Raw genomic sequence first — 20,477 nt, forward strand, 5'->3', positions numbered from 1 at the left:
ATCAAAATGTATCTTGAATCCTCCATGCCTCTCTACCTGTGTTGCTATTGGCTGAGTTCAAACCACTATCACTTCTTGTCTGAGTTATAATGGTCTCTTAATTGAGCTCTCTTTCTTCTCTTTGACTTCATTTCATTTTTCACAGAGCAATGGCTTTTTAAAAATTAAATTAAATCAGGTTACACTGCTTACAACTCAGTGCTCTTAGAAAAATCCAAATGTTTCAACAGGGCATGTGGCATCCTGTTTAACCTGGATTCCTTTCAGCATCATCCTACCCCAGTCTCCCCCAGTGTACCAGACGTTGGCCTCACTGGTCCTTTGTTCCTCAAATATCCCAAATCCTATGCTGCATCAGAGTCTTTTCTCATTCTTTCTGACTGGGATATTCTTTCTTTCCACTTTTGTCTGATTCCTGTTCACCCTTAAGGTTTCGCATTTCATGTCATTGTCTCAGAAATGTTTCCTAGACCCCTAACCTATTAATATCTCTCATGGCACCTTGCTTTTTTCATTCATGACTCTTAGCATAATTTGTAATTATATATTTATTTCTGTGTTGATAGTCTCCCTTCCACCAGACTGTAAGCTCCATGTGAGCAGGAGCTAATGATTGTTTCATGTACGTTGTGAACACAGAGCCTAGCTCCATGCTCCAAACCTAGTTAGTATTCAATAAAAGATGTGTTGAATGAATGGATATAACTGTATGCATTGAGCCAGTTGCTGAAGCAGGAGGGAACAGAGCAGAGTCTCCCCAAAGAAAAGACCTCATGTGATCAAATTCTGGCTCATAGCCTAGTCTTCAGGAGAAAGAAGGCATGAAGCCATCCCTGTCTTCACTTGACTAAAGGATGTGAAGAAGGATCAAAAAATTCCTTAAAAGTCACAGATGGATTCAAATATCTTCTTATCCATCAGCCATCACCTGATCTGAGTTCATAGGCAGCAGCCAACCATCCCTCCATTAGTAGTTTATCACTCTTTGGTTCATGACACTGGGAAAAGTCTTGTTGATTAGGGGTCCTCAACCACAGACTGGTACCCAGATGGAACAAGATGACCTTTAAGATCCTGTCTAATTCTGACAGTCTTTGATTTATTGCCTTAACCAATCCCAGTAGATAGCACATAGGTCCCAGCTCAACTGACTCACATTTAATAAATGGTGAAAATGGGAACTTAGCTGAATGGGCTTTTGTAGCAAGTTGCCAAGACTACAGGGGTCTCCCAGGAGCATAAGGTCTCTGGCCTAGACTTGGTGTGATCACTGATTTGGCAAATTAAACCAGCTACAAGTCTTGTCTTCATGCTTGGTTCAATAGGCTGAGTCCTAGCAAAGAACTAGAAACATCAACAGAACCAGACCCTGAGTTATGAAAATGTGGGAAATAGGTTGTAGCCCCCTTGGAACTGAGTAATATTTCTTCTAGGGGTAGTTAAATCTGATTTCACGTATTCCTCCTGTAGGACTTCCCAGAAGGTACCCTGACATATGTTTTTTGGAAAAACTTGCATATTAATTGAATTTTTGTAAACGAAATCATGCTGTACCTGGGGCTTACTATTTATTTAAAGGAAATCTGAAGTAAAGCCTTCTGTTAATGAAACGTATTTTTGTAATTTGAATTCATGTAGTCTATATTTATTTATTTCTTAGAGTGAGGTTAAATCCTTTTTTCTTCTTTGCCAGGTGAATTGTCTGGGCTGGAAAAACCTAATGTCCAGGGCACCAAGAGTCCCTGACTTGCCAGGCTTATTGTACAAGTCCCCATCATCTGGCTTATGATGAATGCCCTGGTCCAGCCCCCTCCTCCTGGGTCCTGGAGCTTTTCGTCAGTTGGCACAGCTCCCAGGAAGGACAGGGAGACTTCTGGAAATTCAAACTGAGGGAATGTTGTTGGAGATGTGAATCATCTTATTTCCCAACAGGTGAAAATTTGGGATCCAGACTCAGAGAAAACCCTGGAGCATTTTTCTTATTATCTTGAAATAATGTGAAACCTTCAGAAAAGTTGTAAGAATAGTACAAAGAACTCTAACATACTCTGTCTAGGTTTCCCAATTATTGACATTTTATAACATTTGCTGTATCATTCTCTCTATGTATCTGTATCTCTTTCAATGTCTGCATGATAGATCCTATTTTTTCTAACCAATTGAGACTTAAGATGCAGACAGTATGGCCCATTACTTATAAACACTCCAGTCTACATTTGCTGAAGACAGTGTCATTCTCCTATGTAACCACAGTTTAACCATCCAAAGCAGGATATTAACATTGATAAGATACTACCATCTCTCCCTGGCCCTTCCAGGCATGTTTCTTCTCTCTGCCCAGAACCTGACCCAGGATCACATGTTACATTTAGTTATCTCTTGTCTCTTTCAGTCTGGAACAGTTCTTCCGTATTTCCTTGTCTTTTGTGATGTTGACATTTTTTAAAAAGTTTTTATTTATTTATTTTGAAAGAGAAAGAGAGAGAGAGAGACAGAGAGAGAGAGAGAGAGAGAGAGAGCTTGTGCATGCGTGCAGGAGCAGAGGAGGGGCAGAGAGAGTGAGAGTTCCAAGCAGTCTCCTTGCTGTCAACAGAGAGCCCACCTCAGAGCTTAATCCCACAAACCAGGAGATCATGACTGGAGCTGAAATTAAGAGCCAGAGCTCAACTGACTGAGCCACACACTCAGGCGCTTTGTGACCTTGATTTGAAGAGTACAGACCGGTTACTTTGTAGTGTCTCTCATTTCAGGCCTATGTAATGTTTCCTTGTGAAGAGATTCCAGTTACACATTCTTAGGAGGAATACCTCAGAAGTATCTTTGTCCTTCTCAGTGCATCATATCAGGGGACACATGGATTGTGTCCCCTGGAGGTGGTCTGCACCAGCAAGCAACAGCCAATTGTTAAAATTTCAGCCTGTTGTGAAACCAATGGTGGTCTGAAATTGGTCATCATGGGAGTTTTTGTAATATGTATAAATATATTTTAAGTAAGTTCCAGGCCCAACGTGGAGCTCAAACTCATGATACTGAGGTTAAGAGTCAGCCAGGCAGCTGGGTCATTGGAGGAATTTTTACATTACAGAAATCAGCAAATACAAATCAGTGCGCATCCAGCCCCCCCAGCCAGTAGTTAAACATTTATCTGTATACTGAGGCATACAATGTCAATCTGTCCCATTATGATGATGTTCACTTTAATCACTTTGTTAAGGAAATGTCTGCCAGGATTTGACACTGTAAAACTTTCTACTTTGTGATTAATAAATATTTAATGGGGAAACACTTTAACTCTATGTAAACATCTTATTCCTCATCAAATCTTTAACCCATTAGTTTTTGCAGTCACTGAAGATTATCATCTGAATCTTCTACTACTCCAATCATCACTGTTCCACTTAATTATTGCTGTGTAACAAATTATCTCGAAACTTAATGGCTTAAGAAAAATATAAATTTGTTAGCTCCTACAGGTTTTGTGGGTCAGGGATTTGGAAAGGGACCAGCTAGGCAGTTCTAGTTTCGGGGTCTCTCATGAGGTTGCAGTCAAAATGGTAGTGGAGCTGGAGCAGCTGGGGGCTGGCCAGACATCTTGTTTCTTTACAATCTCAGGGCTCAGCCATGGAGTGTCCACATCAGCCAGTGTGGGTGGCTCATGTGTGTGAGGAGGCCAAAGGCTTCAAGAGTAAGTGTTCATGGAGTAAAAGAGAAATGCTATTGTCTTTTCTTTTTTCTCTTTTTAAAATTTTTTTTAATGTTTATTCATTTTTTGAGAGAGAGAGAGAGAGAGAGACAGACAGAGCACGAGTGGGGGAGGGGTAGAGGGAGAGGGAGACAGAATCTGAAGCAGGCTCCAGGCTCTGAGCTGTCAGCATACAGCCTGATGCAGGGCTTGAACCCACGAATTGCGAGATCATGACCTGAACCGAAGTCAGACACTTATCCGACTGAGCCACCCAGGCACCCCTGTTATTGTCTTTTCTTTCTTTCTTTTAAAAAAAAAAAAATTTTTTTTAAGGTTTATTCATTTCTCAGAGACAGAGTGTGAGCGGGGGAGGGGCAGAGAGAGAGAGGGAGACACATAATCTGAAACAGGCTTCAGTCTCTGAGCTGTCATCACAGAGCCCAATGCGAGGCTTGAACTCATGGACAGTGAGATCTTGACCTGAGCCAAAGTCGGACACTTAACCAACTGAGCCACCCAGGCACCCCTCTATTGTCTTTTCTAATATGACCTTGGAAGTTACATGGTATCACTTCTGCCATCCTTTATTGGTGATATCTCTCCAGTCTAAGCCTTCCCAGTTTCAAGAGGAGGGGACAGAGACCCCACTCTTTGACAGAAGACTATCAAAGTCACAATGTAAAAAGAACATGTAGGATTAGAGATACTGTTAGAAAATATTTTAGAAAATATAATCACCAAATATTGATTTCTTCCATATTTATTAGTTGCCATTCTACTATAAGGAAGAACTTCCTCTATCTATCTATCTCTATCTATCTATCTATCTATCTATCATCTATCACTAGGGTTCATGGATCCTTATTCTATTCAGTGGACCATAATCTAACACTATCATCATTTCTTTTAAGATGCTTACACTGTTCCAGGGTTGACCTTGGGAAGGAACTCTGTTAAGCTGGCTCCTGTGACTCTAATAAATTCTTATGATTTTTTTTTTAGAATCTCCTTACTTTTTGACACAATTAAGTATTTTAGGTTCATTTTGCACTTTCCTTGTCTCGTGCTGGATATGAGCTCTTCTCCAAAGAACTATGATTCCTTTTAGTAGAGAATACTTAGAAGCCTCGATTTGAGCATTAGATGTGCTCATTGTTACTGGTGCATGTGTGTATGCACACATAAATATGATTCATATATATGCATACATAACTATAATTTATATTATGACAAAGAAAATCACACTCCCAAAATGGTGTCACTTAGGCCAAGTCACCATATTGGGGCTTAATACCTAACTTCACTGCAGTTTCAACTTGTGCCAGAAATAGAAGTCTTAACTGGTCAGTCAGGAATTTTCTGATCAGCACCAATGAGATAATCTGCCACATGGGCCCTCTCCATCCCTCAAAGATGAGGTAATCTACCTAATAACAGCCCCTGCCCTTCACCCTAAGGGAAGGTGACCTTGCCTGGAACAGTCTTCACTTTTGTTAATAACTTCTTGCCCCACTGTCTTTCTTATAAAAACCTTCCATTTTGTACAGCTCCTCAGAGGTCCCCTCTACTGCTAGATGGGAGGCTGCCTGATCCTGTGAATTGCTTAATAAAGCCAATTAGATCTTCACATTTACTCAGTTGAATTTTTTTTTATTAACTGTATATATTAAAACTCACATGCATAGAGGCACCTGGGTGGATCAGTAGGTAGCATCTGACTCTTGATTTCAGATTAGGTCATGATCCCAGGGTCATGGAATTGGGCCCCCCATCAGGTTCCATGCTCAGCACAGAGCCTGTTTAAGATTCTCTCTCTCTCTTTCTCTCTCTCCCTCTGCCCCTCTCCCCCACTCATGCTCTTTTCCTCTCAAATAAAACACACACACACATATTTATACATATACATTTATATCTATTTCCAAATTTATCTGTGTGCATTTAAACACCCTGAATTTGCAGGGTGCCTCGGTGGCTCAGTTGGTGGAAGCATGTGACTCAATCTCGGGGTTGTGCATTCCAGCCCTATGTTGGGTCTAGAGTTTACTTTAAAAAAAAACACAGACAAACCATGAACATGTACCTATACCTCCAATTCCATTCAATACCATGAGTTTATTCTGGCCTCAGCCCTTCCCATGTCTAACTCTGTTCCCCAACAGTGAGAAATCTGGTTCCCCCATCCTCAATGTGTCTTTATAGTTACTGATTCCCTGTCTGTGTTGTCTATCTTTACCCCCCACTGCCACCTCATCTGCAGCTGGCTCTGCTGATACCTCTGGTCCCAGATGCCTCAAGGAAAGGGAGGGGAAGCTATACACAATAGGGAAGGGAAGGAAAGAGAAAAAGATTTGGAAGGAGACAAACACAGGGACATTTTAGAGCATGAAGAGATCATTAAGTGATCATTAAATGAACAGATTCACTGTGGTGTTACTGAACCTCTCCTTTCAGGGGCTTGCACTTCATGGATCTTTTCTAAGAGAATTTGTGTATTAGTGATTTAAAATTCTTTGTCTTGGGGGGTGTCTGGGTGGCTCAGTCAGTTATGCATTTGATTTTGGCTCAGGTCATGATTTCATGGTTGGTGAGTTCGAGCCCCACATCAGACTCTGTGCTGACAGCTGGGACCTGGAGCTTGCTTCAGATTCTGTCTCTCTCTCTCTCTCTCTCTCTCTGCCCCTCCCCCACTTATGCTCTGTCTCTGTCTCTCTCTCTCAAAAATAAATAAACATTTAAAAAATAATAATAAGATTCTTTTTCTTTAAGAAGGTCCTTCAAATATGTATAAGCCCCAGGGTCCCACAAAATCTGGATCTGGGGTCTTTCTCTAGGTCAGCTCTTCATTTGGAATAAGGAAAACAAGGGAAGGTATGTTGAATTGAAAAGACTTGCAAAACTGAGAAAAACATTATAGGCTCTCAGCCTGGAAGGGATCCTGAAAGTTATCTAAACCATCACCCCTTGTGGAAGAGCTGCCCCAAATAATCAGGAATAATCAGGCCTGCTTAATTTTTAAAGCTCACCAGAATAGGATTCTGTAACCTGCCCCAGTCACCCAGTCTAGAATCCCAGAATGTCCCTTTTCCCAAGGTCAGGAGTTTGAGTGACTGATGTGATCCTTGCTTCTCACAAGAATTGATCACTAGAGGATTGGATATATATAACTGCATCTATAGACCAGCATTAAGTTAGCATGCTAGATTATAAATATTATTTTCACATACATAACATATGTTACTTTGCATAGCTGTTATTCAAAAAATAACTTAACCTTCTTGGTCTTTTCATCTCTGTCCAGGAAGGGTGTAAATAGAGGAGTGGGAGCTGCTGGCTGTCTGGGAGCAAGGTGGGGACCGGGAGAAATTTTGAACTGGCTTTGCCAGAGAAATATCCATAACACTCAATGCTTACAGGTATTACTGTCTCCAGGGCAGAGCTGCTGAGTCTCATTTTGTCCCAGCTTGTAGCCAAGAACCTTTTCCTCCTCTACCTTCAGGGTGTCCTGGATCTAATCTTCCAAAGGGAACTTGCCTGGGGACTGTCCTGAAACCACATGTTAGGGGGATGAGATCTGTCTTGGTCCAGCCAGACCTTCCTGGGGCTAAGCCCCTTCTGGGGTGGGAAAGGGTAGGAAGACTGGAATTTTTAGATTCATAGAATATCAGAGCTGGGAGAGGCCTAAAGATCATCTTATCTAACTCTTTGTGTTACAGAGGCCTCAATTAAGGCTCAAGGAGGGTAAACAGCTCCCTCAAGGTCACAGGGTAGGTGACAGCAGGTTTCCAGAGTCTTAGGTCTGGGCTCATACAACATAGGGCTGTTCTCTTCTTGTCTGAAGCACCTCTCAGTAACAGGTTTCCATAAACTCCTGGTGAGCCTAGGTCAGTTCTCTGGTTCAGACGGTGGAGTTTGGGCAGCCTCAGCCCCTTAACCCACCCTCAGACAACCCCTCCACCCGTACCCTTGCTTAATGAGGACAGAACCATTAGACCTACTGGGAGCAGCGATTTTCCTCCTGGGACAGGCTAACCCCTCCTGTGACCCCTGGCTCTCCTTTGGCGGTGTTCCAGTCCCGGAAACTGGCTTAGTTTCCTGTCCCCCACCAGCAGAAATGGATTGATTCTTGGAGCTCAGGGCCTCAGCCTAAGGGCCTTCTCTTTGTCTAGGGTCTCCAGGCAGAGCGCAGGTCCAGAGAATCTCCACCAGCCCCCACCTCCACCGCTCCCCAGCTTGCAGACAGCTGTGGCCCTCGGAGACCCTCGTGACTGCCATTTAGTGGGAAATGGCCCGAGACAGAAGCATGTGGAAAGCAAATGGCGATTAGTGTGAGGCTGAGGATAGCAGGAAAGACCTTTCCCGGCGGGAGCCTCGTCCCGTCACCTGTGGCTAGCGGCGGGGGGACTGCGGCATGCTGCTGACCCCTGGTGGCCACTTGCGGTACCACAAATGCCTCCAAGATCTACGAGCACCGTTTGGTTCCCTTATCCTCTGCTGTCGCCTCCTGTCACTGCTGGGAGTAACACTTCATATAATAAGTTACAGTAATAATACTTTCTGATTGTAAAACATGCTTATGGTAGCAAATTTGTAAACTTTAAAAAGTATAGATGAAACAAAAATCACCCATACTTCCACTACTGTTACTATTTTGGTCCATTTCCTACCCACAGTAAATAGTCCTCAGGATCTCATTCCAGCACCATCTCCCCGCCCTACCCCCCTCCCTGCTTCTGCCTTATTACCTGCCACTACCTCACTCATATGCTTTGCTTTTGCCGCCTCAGCTCCCCTCCCAGGTAGAAAGGCCTGTTCTTGACTTTGGGACGTCCTACTCTGTTGCTCTGTACAAATTTAGAGTACATAGTACAAGATGAGGGAATAGTGCCATAATAATTTTTAAATTTTATTATATTTAAAATAAAAAATTTTGAATACGTATGCAATATCATTTCAAAATTTTTAAAAATGTGAAAAGGATAGATTGGAAAGTCTTAAGCCTGTCCCAACTTCACCCCATCCTCCTTCCCACCACACCCATTTTTCCCACCATACGTATTAGTTTCTCATGCTTCTTTATGCAAAATAAACAAATGCAAATATGAATATTCTGTTTCCTCTTTTCTGATACAAAAGGCAGCATATTATGCACACTGTTCTCGGCTTTGCTCTTTGTGTTTAACAATATGCCCTGGGGATTTTTCCATTTTGGGTCAGGGAATACTTCCTTTTTCTAACTCAGTGTTTCATTGTGGGAACATGCCATAGTTCAATTAAAGCCCCTACAAGTTGCATCTGGATTGCTTTCAAATATCTCTTATTATAAATACTGCTGCAATAGAATAAGTACCTACTTTGTTCAGTGAATGAAGAAAAGGCCAAGTAACAAGAGCCTTGTGAGCATTTCCCTGGGTTCATAGACTTGTGTCTCCCCCCACGCCCCCCCCCCCCCCACCCCACTGCCATTCTTTCATGACAGCAGCTCAGGTGAGGCCTAGAGAAGGTGCTAAATCATCATCCCTGCACTGGTTGGTGGGAAGCAGGGTCTTGGTTTATAGGTCATAGGCCTGGGCCAGGCAGGTTAGAAGTAGAAATGGAACAAAGAAAAATATGCAAATGAGATTTTTAAGGAAAAATGAGGCATCAGTTTTCTTTTCTTTTTTTTAAGTTTATTTATTTATTTTGAGAGAGACAGAGAGAATGCAAGCAAGTGAGAGGCAGAGAGAGAAACCTAAGCAAGTTCTGTGCTGTCAGCACAGAGCCTGGCATGGGGCTAGAACACTGAAACCATGAGATCATGACCTGAGCTGAAATCAAGAGTCAGATGCTCAACCGACTGAGCCACCAGGCACCCTTCAGTTTTCTTTTCTATCAGACACAATTTTCTGTAGTACATACGGGGCTCTTGCATCACTGTCTGCTCTGGAAAGGGGTGGAAGGCCAAGGGATCAATGCCTTAGTTGGTGAGCTCTGGTAAAGGCTTATTTATTTATTTATTTAGAGAGAAAGCACAGGTGGGGAGGGGCAAAGAGAAAGGAGACAATGAGAATCCCAGGCAGGTGCTACGCCTGACTCGGGTGCAAGATAATTATGTGAGCCGAAGTTGGATGCTTAACCGACTGAGCCATCCAGGTACCCGGAAAAGGCCTTTTCCCGAACCTCCTCCTTCACTTGCTTCAACCATGTCCTGATGCTTGGAGCTCATCTAAGTTCCCAGACGTCTTTCAGAAAAGCCCTGCTCTTCTTTAGCCCTGAATAACTCATCTAAGGCCAAGTGCAACAAAGGAGAATAGGGGTGCCTGGGTAGCTCAGTCGGTAGAGCGTCTGACTTCCGCTCAAGTCATGATCTCGCAGTTTGTGGGTTCGAGCCCCACATTGGGCTCTGTGCTGACAGCTCAGAGCCTGGAGCCTGTTTCAGATTCTGTGTCTCCCTCTGTCTGCCCCCTCCCCACTCATGCTCTGTCTCTCTCTGTGTCTCAAAAGTGAATAAACGTTTAAAAAAAAAAAAGCAGAATAGAGTGATGGAGAACAGAACCTCTTCCCAAAGAGGGAAGTGGACTGGGCTGTGCACTCTGCTCTGGATTGATTCCCATCTAGGTGACTGCGCAGACCTGCCTGGACATAGGAGTCATTTGAAAAGACCAATACAGGAGAGAGAACAGAGTGCTGGCCCTGGAGGTCTGAGCTCTAGCTCATGTGAGTGTGTGTGTGCATTGACCCTTGTCAAACCTGCTCACAGCCTCTGAAGTCAAAGAGCTCATTTTTGTCACTACAGGTGCTGGGCTGAGTGTTTTCTTTATTTTTTTTTTTTTTAATTATTGTCAAGTTAGCTAACATACAGTGTAGTCTTCGTTTCAGGAATATATTCTCATGATTCATCACTTACATACAACACCCAGTGGTTATCCCAACAAGTGCCCTCCTCTATCCCATCACCCATTTCCCCCACCCCCATCAACCCTCAATTTGTTCTCTGTATTTAAGAGTCTCTTATGGCTTGCCTCCCTCTCTATACCTTATTTTCCCTTCCCTCTCCCCATTGTCTTTCTGTTAAGTTTCTCAAATTCCACATATGAGTGAAATCTTATGATATCTGTCTTTCTCTGACTGACTTATTTTGCTTAGGATAATACCCTTCAGTTCCATCCAGGTTGCTGCAAATGGCGAGATTTCATTCTTTTTCATCACTGACTAGTATTCCATTGTGTATATATACCACGTCTTCTTTATCCATTCATCATTCGATGGACATTTGGGCTATTTCCATTCTTTGGCTATTGTTGATAGCACTGCTATAAACACTGGGGTACATGTGCCCCTATGAATCAACACTCCTGTATTATTTGGATAAATTCCTAGTAGTGCTATTGCTGAGTTGTAGGGTAGCTTTATTTTTAGCTTTTTGAGGAATCTCCACACTGTTTTCCAGAGCAGTTGCACCAGTTTGCATTTCCACCAACAGTGCAAGAGGGTTCCCATTTCTCCACATCCTTGCCAGCATCTGTTGTTTCCTGAGTTGTTAATTTTAGCCACTCTGACCAGCGTGAGGTGGTATCCCATTGTGGTTTTGATTTGTATTTCCCTGATGATGAGTGATGTTGAGCATCTTTTCATGTGTCTGTTGGCCATCTGGATGTCTTCTTTGGATAAGTGTCTATTCATGTCTTCTGCCCATTTCTTCACTTGATTGTTTGTTTTTTGGGGTGTTGAGTTTAGTAAGTTCTTTATAGATTTTTGATACTAACCCTTTATGTTATATGCCATTTGCAAATATTTTCTCCCATTCTGGAGCTGTGTGTTTCTTAGAGACCTTTCTGGCTTTGACATTCTGTTCTCCTATGCTCTTAAGGAAGAATTAACACTGTAGGAAGAAACCATGTTCTATAGGAAGGCCAATAGGAACAGTGCATGGAGGAAGGAGATATCATCCTTTTGGGGAAAAAAAATCAAACCCTGAGTTAATCTTGGAAGGAAACCTGGTGAGGACAAGTTGGGTAACCATACAGCCTGGTGATCTGAGATGAGGACCAACTCCTTCTCTTATGCTCTGCTTCAGGAGTAATATGGCAAAGACTGATGTTGTCTCATGGTATATGTTACCCCTGTATCCTTAGAAATAGAGACTTATGATTTTCAGTTGGACACATGGCTGCCTGAAATGAAGATTACCATTCCCAGCCTCCTTTGCAGCTGTCTGTGGCCATATGGCTAAGTTCTGGTCAATGGTCTGTGAGTAGAAGTGTGTATATAACTTGTGGGAGGAGTCCTTAAAGGGACCAACTGTCTTCTATCTCTTCTACCTTCTCACTAGCTGAAATGTTGATGTGATGATTAGAGCCCAGGCAGCCATATTAAGCCATGAGATTAAAGCTAGATGTTGAGGTGTATGCTGAAAAACCAATGGAAGAAGTCTGGATTCTAACACCTGTGTATCACTCTGCCAGCCTTGGATTGACTACTTCTAGCCTTTATTTACATGAGAGACAAAGAAATGTTTCTTATGTTGAAGCTATTGCCACTTCAGATTTTATGTTTCTCATAGCTAAACTCAATCCTAATTATACCAAATATAGTACCTGGAAGTTGAGTACAGCATGTAAAATAACCTAAAATATGGGGCTTTTGTTCTGTGGAAGCAGAGAAACAGTAGAGGCGTTATAAATCACTGGCTAGTAGAAAGCTAGTAGCATGACTCAATATAGATCTATTCAACCTGTTGTCTGTTTTCCCTGGGAGACAGATTATGCACCAGTCAAGGCTATACATAACATTATATAGAGAGGAAAGAAAAACTCACAATATTGGTATTTGCTGGCTTCTTCTTGCCACTTTCAGGAAGGTCAACTCTAGACAAGGGTGGACACTTGGTAAGCAGAGACAGATGGGAATGAGAATACAACTTTGCTCAGGAAGGTGCTTTCTTCAGGATACCAGTATCTAAGTTGGTGATGTCAGGTCGAACAGGCCAGCTGCTTCCATATCTCAAACTGCTTCCAGCCTCAGCAGGATAAGACAAGTGCCTCCTCATTCAAAAGTAGAGAGACTGCAGCAGACATGGACAGAGAGGACTGAGATTTTCAGTCCTCTGCCCAAGCCCTTTCTGCTCAAGGCCTACATTTCCTCCAGCCTCATGGAGGCTGCCATTAACTTGACATAGAAGGGACTGTCAAAGCTCAAAATCCAACTGGTAGAAGACCAGAGTCTTCAGGCTTAAAAAGTATAACTAGGCATGATCTTTGCCATGGTGTTACTCTCAGTGGAATGAACCGGATGCTTACTAACTTTTTGACTTAATTGTATTTCCCCAAAACTATAAGCCACATATATTTGGAAATAAAAATAAATATACTATATATATGTATATACATACATACATATGTATGTATGTATTTGTGTGTCCCCCAATTCTTATACAAAGTGTAGCCTAATATGTATACTTGACTTTTTTTTAACTTTATACTATATACTCAGGATTAATCCATAATCTGCATAGTGATGTCACTCATTTCTTGGTTTGACTACACAGTGCTCCATTGTGGAGATGTCCTGTGGTATATTCAACCAATCCCCCATGGTGGATACTTAAGTTGTTTCTTTTTTCTTTTTTCTTAATTGCAAGTAATGCCACAATGAAAAAGTCATGAGTAAATTAATTTGTATTTCTACAAGTTTGGGAAAGAGTCTCAAAATGGGATTGATGGGTCAAGGAGAAAATGCATATGTAATTTTGTTAGATATTGAGAAATTTCCCTCCCTAGGGGTTGTAGAATCCAGCAGTAAATGAGAATGCCTGTTTCCACATGGTATTGCCAACAGAGTATGTTATCAAACTTCTTGATTTTTTACAATCTGATAATAAGAAATGGTATCTCAGTAAAATATTAGATTGAATTTCTCTTATGAATGAAATGAACTTTTCATATGTTTAAAGTCCGTTTTCATTTCTTCTTCTGTAACTTGTTTGTCTATATTTTGCCCATGTTTCTGTAGGGCTTGGTTTTTGGTATTTTCCTTTTGCTTTTCAGGAGTATTATATAGTAGGGATATTCAATCTTGAGCTGTGATATCAAGTGAAATCATTTTTTCCCCACCTTTTCATTTGTCTTTTGACTTAACAGGTAGGGTTGTTTTGTTTTGTTTGCCATGCAAAAGATTTTTAATGGTATGTAACTGAATGTATCAATCCTTTGAAAAAATTGCCTCTGAATTTTGGTTCATAGAAGTTTCCCTACTCCCAGGTTATAAAAAAATGAACAGAGGGGCACCTGGCTGGCTCAATAGGTAGAGCATGTGATTCTTGATCTCAGGGTCATGAGTTTGAGTCTCACCTTGGGCATAAAGATTCTTTAAAAAAGAAAAAGTTCAAAGAAATGGCATAAAGATTCTTAAAAAAAAAGTTTAAAGAAATGAACACATCTTCCTTATATACAAATCAGGGTGATGCCAATTGGCAATGAGATATGATTACATAGAGAATCTAAGCATCTCCACTGCTAGGAAGGGGTGTGGGATTAAAAAGAGGGAACCAGAGGTTGAGTATGAGAAACTCAGCTTCTGTTCATGGTGCCTCTTCAGAATTGTGAAGCCCAGCATTCAGGAAATGGGAATTCTGGTACTCCTGCTACTCTAACTCAGAGGGTTAGAGGAATGTCTACCCCAGTGGTTCTCAACAGGGGCAATGGTGCCCCCACATTTTGGCCATGTGTGGTAACATTTTTGGTTGTTCCAGCTTGGGAGGCAGGGTGGGATGGAGTGCTATTGACAGAAATGCTGCTAAGCATCCTTCAGTGGACAACATGGCCACCCACAAGACTTATCCTGCTCAAAATGTCAGTAGTGCGGAGGTTGAGAAATCCTGACTCTACACTTCAGATCCTGGCATCAGAGCTCACAAGCAAAGCAAAGCTAGGGGAGGGCTAGGATGGTTGTGCACATGGTTCTTTCTTTCCATTCCCGTGGGACTGCAACCCTGTCTTCCATTTATGAATGCTCCATCACTAGCTGCTCGCTGTTGCTGTCCAGGTTCTGCAGGGAGGTAGATAATGGTTCTGATTTCTAATGGTGATGACTGAAGGTCAGTTCAGCCACACCTCTGGATCTGTCTGCCTGTGATCTCTACCCCCTCCTCCCTCCTTATTTTTTTTGTTTCTTGAAATTTATTTGGAGAAAAAACTAGGTTTGACCTGTAGAACATTCCCAGTCTGGAACTTACTCATTGCATTCCTACAGTATTCTTTTCTTTTTTTTTAATTCCAATATAATTAACACACAGTGTTATATTAGTTTCAGGTTTACAGTATAGCGATTCAATAATTCTATACATTATTCAGTGCTCATGATGATAAAGTGTGTTCCTAATCCCCTTCACTTGTTTCACCCATTCCCCCACCTACCTCCCCTCTGGTAACCACAAGTTTGTTCTCTATAGTTAAGAGTCTAGGGGCACCTGGGTGGCTCAGATGGTTGAGCATCCAACTCTTGGTTTTGGTTCAGGTCATGATCCCAGCATCATGGGGTCAAGACCCATGACCAGCTTCACACTGAGCATGCTTGAGATTCTTTTTCTCTCCCTCTCCCCCACTTGCAAGCACTCTCTCTCTCTCTCTCTAAAATACATGAAAAAAAAATTAAGCATCTGTTTTTTGTCTCTTTTTTCTTTGTTCACTTGTTTTGCTCCTTAAATTCCACATATGAGTGAAATCATATGGTATTTGTCTTGGTATTATTTCACTTAATATTATACTCTCTAGCTCCATTGGTGTTGTTGAAAGTGGCAAGATTTCATTCTTTTTTCCCCAATGTTTATTTATTTTTGAGAGAGAGAGATAGAGAGAGAGAGGGAAGGACAGAGAGAGGGAGACAGAGGATCTGAAGCAGGGTCCATGCTGTCAGCAGAGAGCTTAAGGCGGGCTCAAACTCATGAATGGTGAGATCATGACCTGAGCCGAAGTCAGATGCTCAACTGACTGAGAAAACCAGGCATCCCTCTTTATTTATTTATTTATTTATTTATTTATTTATTTTATTTATTTAGAGAGCGCATGTGAGCAGGGGAGGGACAGAGAGAGAGGGGAGGGACAGAGAGAATCCCAAGCAGGCTCTGCTATATCAGCTCAGAGCCTGATGTGGGGCTCAATCCCACAACCCTGGGATCATGACCTGAACTGAAATCAAGAGCTGGAAGCTCAACCTATTAAGCCACCCAGGCATCCCTGCACCACTTCTTTATCTGTTTATCTATCGATGGACACTTGGGCTGCTTCCATAACTTGGCTATTGTAAATAATGCTGCAATAAACATGGGTGCACATATCTTTTCAAATTAGTGTTTGCATATTCTTTGGGTAAATACTAAGTAGTGGAATTAATGGATCATATGGTAATTATATTTTTAATTTTTCGAGGCACCCTCATACTGGTTTCCACAGAGGTTGTACCAGTTTGCATTCCCACCGGCAGTGCACAGGGGTTCCTTTTCCTCCACGTCCTCACCAGCACCTCTTTCTTGTGTTTCTGATGCTTTCTTCTGCTTCCTCTGGTCTACTGTTTATTCCCTCTAGTGTATTTTTAATTTCAGTTATTGAGTTCTTCATCTCTGATTGGTTATTTATGTTTTCTATCTCTTTGTTAAAGGTCTCACTGAAGTTCTTTCCTCAAGTCTAGTGAGTGTCTTTATGACCATTACTTTAAATTCTCTATCAGGCATATTACTTACCTCTGTTTTGTTTTGTTCTGTTGCTGTGATTTTGTCCTGTTCTTTCCTTTGGGGCATATTACTCTGTTTCCTCATTTTGTGTAACTCTGTCATTTCTATGTGTTAGGAAAGTCAGCTATGTCTCCTACTGTTGAAAGTAGTGGCCTTGTGAAGAAGAGGTCCTATAGTGCTCTGCAGTGCAGTGTCCCCCATTCACTAGAACCTGGTGCTTCAGGGCTGTGTTGTGGGTATGTTCTCCTATGTGTGTTGTGTGTGCCCTGCTGTTGTGGCTAAGCCACTTTTGCCGTCAGTCTAGTCAACTGCATTGCCTGTTGTGAGTAGGGTTTGGTCTCTGTGTTGTTAGTGGGCCAGTCTGGGACCACTTCGGGTTTGAGTTGAGTCACACTAGGTGTTTTCCAGAGCTTCTGGGTGTTCTCCCTGTGTTGTCCTCTGAGAAACTTTCCATGGTGGACATGGCCTGCAGTCAGACCAGATGTTTTCCCCTATTCCACTGCTGGGGCTGCAGTTAAACTGGTGTGTGTCATTTTCTTCCCCTCTCCCTGGGGTAGTAGTCATTTTGAGGGTGGTGCTGGCTCCTTTTGGGGCTGCTCACACACTGCCAGGCTTGTGGTGCAGGTTTGGATGGACTCTTACCAAGGGCATGTTGGAGGAGACAGTTCCATAGGAGAATGCAGGGATGGGCCACATGGTGCCAGCAAGGTCCTAGCCAACCAGCTGCCAGGGGGAACCTGTAGCCACTGGGGAAAATTCCTGCTGAGGCCAGGTTGGAGGAGTGGGTCTGCAGAAGAGCACAGGGGCAGGGCATACAGTTAGCAAGTTAAGTGGAGAATGTTGCCACTGCACCAGTTCCTGTGGGTGTCTGTGCCTCTTGGCTGAGGTGGGGGAAAGAAATGGTGCCTGCCAGCTCTTCTGTTCTTGGAAAGGTCTCCCAGTGATCCCTGCTCCTCCATCACACACTCTGAGATTAGTAAATATAGCTTCCCATATACTCCAGGCATTTTTCAAACTACTGATTCTATGCTGTATCTCAATGGGGCTGTTTGTTATGCTGTCTCTTAAGGGTGGAGACTCTACCCTCTTGGCTCTCCCAGAGCTGAGCCAACTCATTTTTAAAGTTCAGGTGTTAAGCCCTCCTGATTGTTGGGCTCCTCTAGTTTTGAAAGCCAAATGTTTTGGAGATTCATCTTCCTTGTGCAGGTCTCCCCATGCCTGTGGTGCCCAGTTGGGGATCTGCCACTCTCTCTTCTCTGTGCCTGTTGTGTCCCTCTCAAATGCAGACAGTCCCTGGGTCCATTTAACTCCTGACCACGTTTCCACCCTTCTTACTCTCTTCGATGTGGCTTCTTTATATTTAGCTCTGGCGTGTATATTCTGCCAGTCTTTGGTTGTTTTCTGGGCTATTTATACTGATGTGGGTGTTACCAAGTGGTGTCCATGGAAGGAAATGAGCCCAGGAGTATTCTTTAACATGTTCCTCTGGCCTGCATATTTCCTGTAAATTGACAATTGGACTTAGAATTTTTTTTAAGTTATCTCTATACCCAATGTAGGACTCGAATTCACTACCTCGAGATCAAGAGTCATGTGCTTCACTGACTGAGCCAGCCAGGAACCCCAGACACTTTGAGTGTTGATAAGACATAGGTGTGATTCTTCCCATAGGGCTGTTTCATAGACAGTGCCCCTAGGTCTTTGCATTTCAGTGAAGAGCAGCCAGTCTAGGCATTCTGTGACTTGTGCAGGGCTGGAGATGCAGGGGCAGCAACCAGGTGAGGATGACACTGAGTCGGGGCTTGGAGAGGGGCAGCTCCTCCATTTGCTCAGCTACTCAAGAGCCTGGGCTTTGGAGGGCAGTCAGACTCCTCCCGGCCCCATTCACCCTGAATCCCTAGCCCTCCTTGTGAGGGCTTGGAGCTCACAGGAATGGAACACCTGTGTGCTAGTCAGTCAGGATGGAGCTTGCAGGATGCGGCCCTGTGGGTTCTCCTCAGAGGCTCCCTGAGGGCCAGTGGCAGAAGAGTGTGAGGGCTGAGCTGCAGTGGGTAAATGTTCCCCTTAGGGCTCCTCAAAGGAGGGAATGAACAATGAACTAACTATATTTGGAGCGGCCTGGTGCTGCCCTGACCCAGAAGTACAGGGCAGCCTGGGGATCCAGTCCAGGGAAGGTCTGAGGAGCTGAAAATGCCTAAGAAGGGCTGGTCTGGGTACAGTGGTTTTACAATTAATTGATCACAGCCAGTTACAAATCTCTTTGTTCCTTCTCTACTTCCACTGCTTTACTTGACTAGTCTAAAAATTAAAAAAACAAAAAAAGACAAAAAGAGCTCAGGAAGGGCAGGTAGCAGGAAGTCAGAGGAAGGGTCACAGGCTTTGAGCAGGGGGTGGTAGACCCCTGGGGCTACTGAGAATCCAGCCCAAGGGTTCACTTGGAATCACATGCTTCCAAGATGTTTAGGATTCTCCGTTCTGTTGTTTTTTTCCTCTTCCTTCACTCTTCTGTGTGTAGGATTTTTAGCATTTTTCTTGATCAGTCTTGTCTCTTGCTTTTCTCTCTACTCTTCCTCTCCAGTTTCCCCCTTCTTTCGTTTACCCCTCTCCTTTCCATTTAATTGCCATCCCCACCTCAGAAATCAGCTTGCATTTCACATGGACATGTTGGACAGAGCACAGGTGTGGCAGGGGGAACAAGGTTGGTGTGCCAAGCTGAGCTGCCCGCTTATATCCTGAGTCTCTGAGGAGCCCTCTCCTCACAGCCTGCTCTTGGAGCACGACCCGGCTTGGTATTCAGGACAGGTTACACACACTCTGGGTCAACAAGCTTCTCCGGCTGGAGTGCCCTGGAGCAGGTGGTGAGTGACAGGGAGAGAACAGGAAAGGGAACAGAGCACATGGCAAAGGCATGAAACACTGGCAGTGCTGGGGACAAGGAGCATCTGAGCAGGAGCATGGGGCTGTGAGGAGAACCCATCAGTGTGGACTGATGGCTCCATGAGTTCTTCATTTTCTTCTACAGATGGGACAAAGTGTCAGAAAGTCACCCCTCCACCCTCTCTGCAGCCAGGGGTAAGGAGGGCAAAGGTCTGGGGGAGTGCACTCAAGGATAAAGTACTTTAGCCTGGGGGGTTTCAAGTTTTTCTTTAATTTGTTTATTTATATTAATGTTTATTTATTTTTGAGAGAGAGCGCACAAGCAGGGAAGGGGCAGAGAGAGAGGGGGACAGAGGATCTGAAACAGGCTCTGCACTGACAGCAGTGAGCCCAGTGTGGGGCTTGAACTTACAAAGCATGAGATCATTACCTGAGCCGAAGTAGGATGCTTAACTGACTGAGCCACACAGGTGCCCCTAAAGTTTTTCTTTTTTCTTTTTTTAAATTTTTTTCAATGTTTATTTATTTTTGAGAGAAAGAGACAGAGTGTGAGTGGGAAAGGGGCAGAGAGAGAGGGAGACATAGAATCCAAAGCAGGCTCCAGGCTCTGAGCTGTCAGCACAGAGCCTGACACGGGGCTCGAACCCACAACCCGTGAGATCATGGCTTGAGCTGAAGTCGGGCACTCAACGGACTGAGCCACCCAGGTGCCCCACCCCTGAAGTTTTTCTGTAAATATCACCTGGCTACAAATTAGGGTCACATAATTCATCTGAGACTGGGTCACCAGGTTGGTGACCAGCTGCAGCACTGGTGCCAGGAAAGCTCATACAGGTCCTGAGCCACTGAAGCACCTCCCTTTATTCTCTTTTTATGTGGAAAAGGACACCCCTATTTTTAACCAGGTACAAGGCTACATTTTCCAACTTTCTTTGACACTAGGTGTGGCCATGTGATTAAGTTTTGGCCAGTGAGGTATAAGCAGATGTGGCACACCAGGGAGGTATTGTGAGTTCCGTTCCAAACCACTGAAACAAAGTGAATATCACAATAAAGCAAGTCAAGTAAATTTTTTGGTTTCCAGTGCATTTAAAGTTAGGTTTATACTATACTGTAGTCTACTAAGTGTGCAGTAGCACCATGTCTAAAGAAAAACCCCTGATATACCATAATTTAAAAAATACTTTATTGCTAAAAATGCTATCATCTGAG

The 20,477-nt window shown here is 43.3% G+C and overlaps 1 protein-coding gene across 6 annotated transcripts in view; it reads left to right on the top strand.

Moving 5' to 3' along the window:
- The window catches only part of ADA2 (adenosine deaminase 2), a 35,374-nt gene extending 26,541 nt beyond the window's left edge, over positions 1–8,833 (top strand). For 4 of the 6 annotated variants that reach the window (XM_053225574.1, XM_015061492.3, XM_053225572.1 and 1 more), the window contains one exon: positions 1,694–3,291. In XM_053225574.1, the coding sequence (XP_053081549.1) occupies positions 1,694–1,697 (4 nt within the window). In that variant the 3' untranslated portion in view covers positions 1,698–3,291. Of the gene's footprint in view, positions 1–1,693; positions 3,292–7,851 lie in introns of those variants that run through there. The other 2 variants (XR_008300027.1, XR_008300026.1) reach the window with 2 other exon arrangements.
- Positions 8,834–20,477: the final 11,644 nt, after the last annotated feature.

The sequence above is a fragment of the Acinonyx jubatus genome, chromosome B4, assembly GCF_027475565.1.
Source record: "Acinonyx jubatus isolate Ajub_Pintada_27869175 chromosome B4, VMU_Ajub_asm_v1.0, whole genome shotgun sequence".
Classification (NCBI taxonomy): domain Eukaryota; kingdom Metazoa; phylum Chordata; class Mammalia; order Carnivora; family Felidae; genus Acinonyx; species Acinonyx jubatus.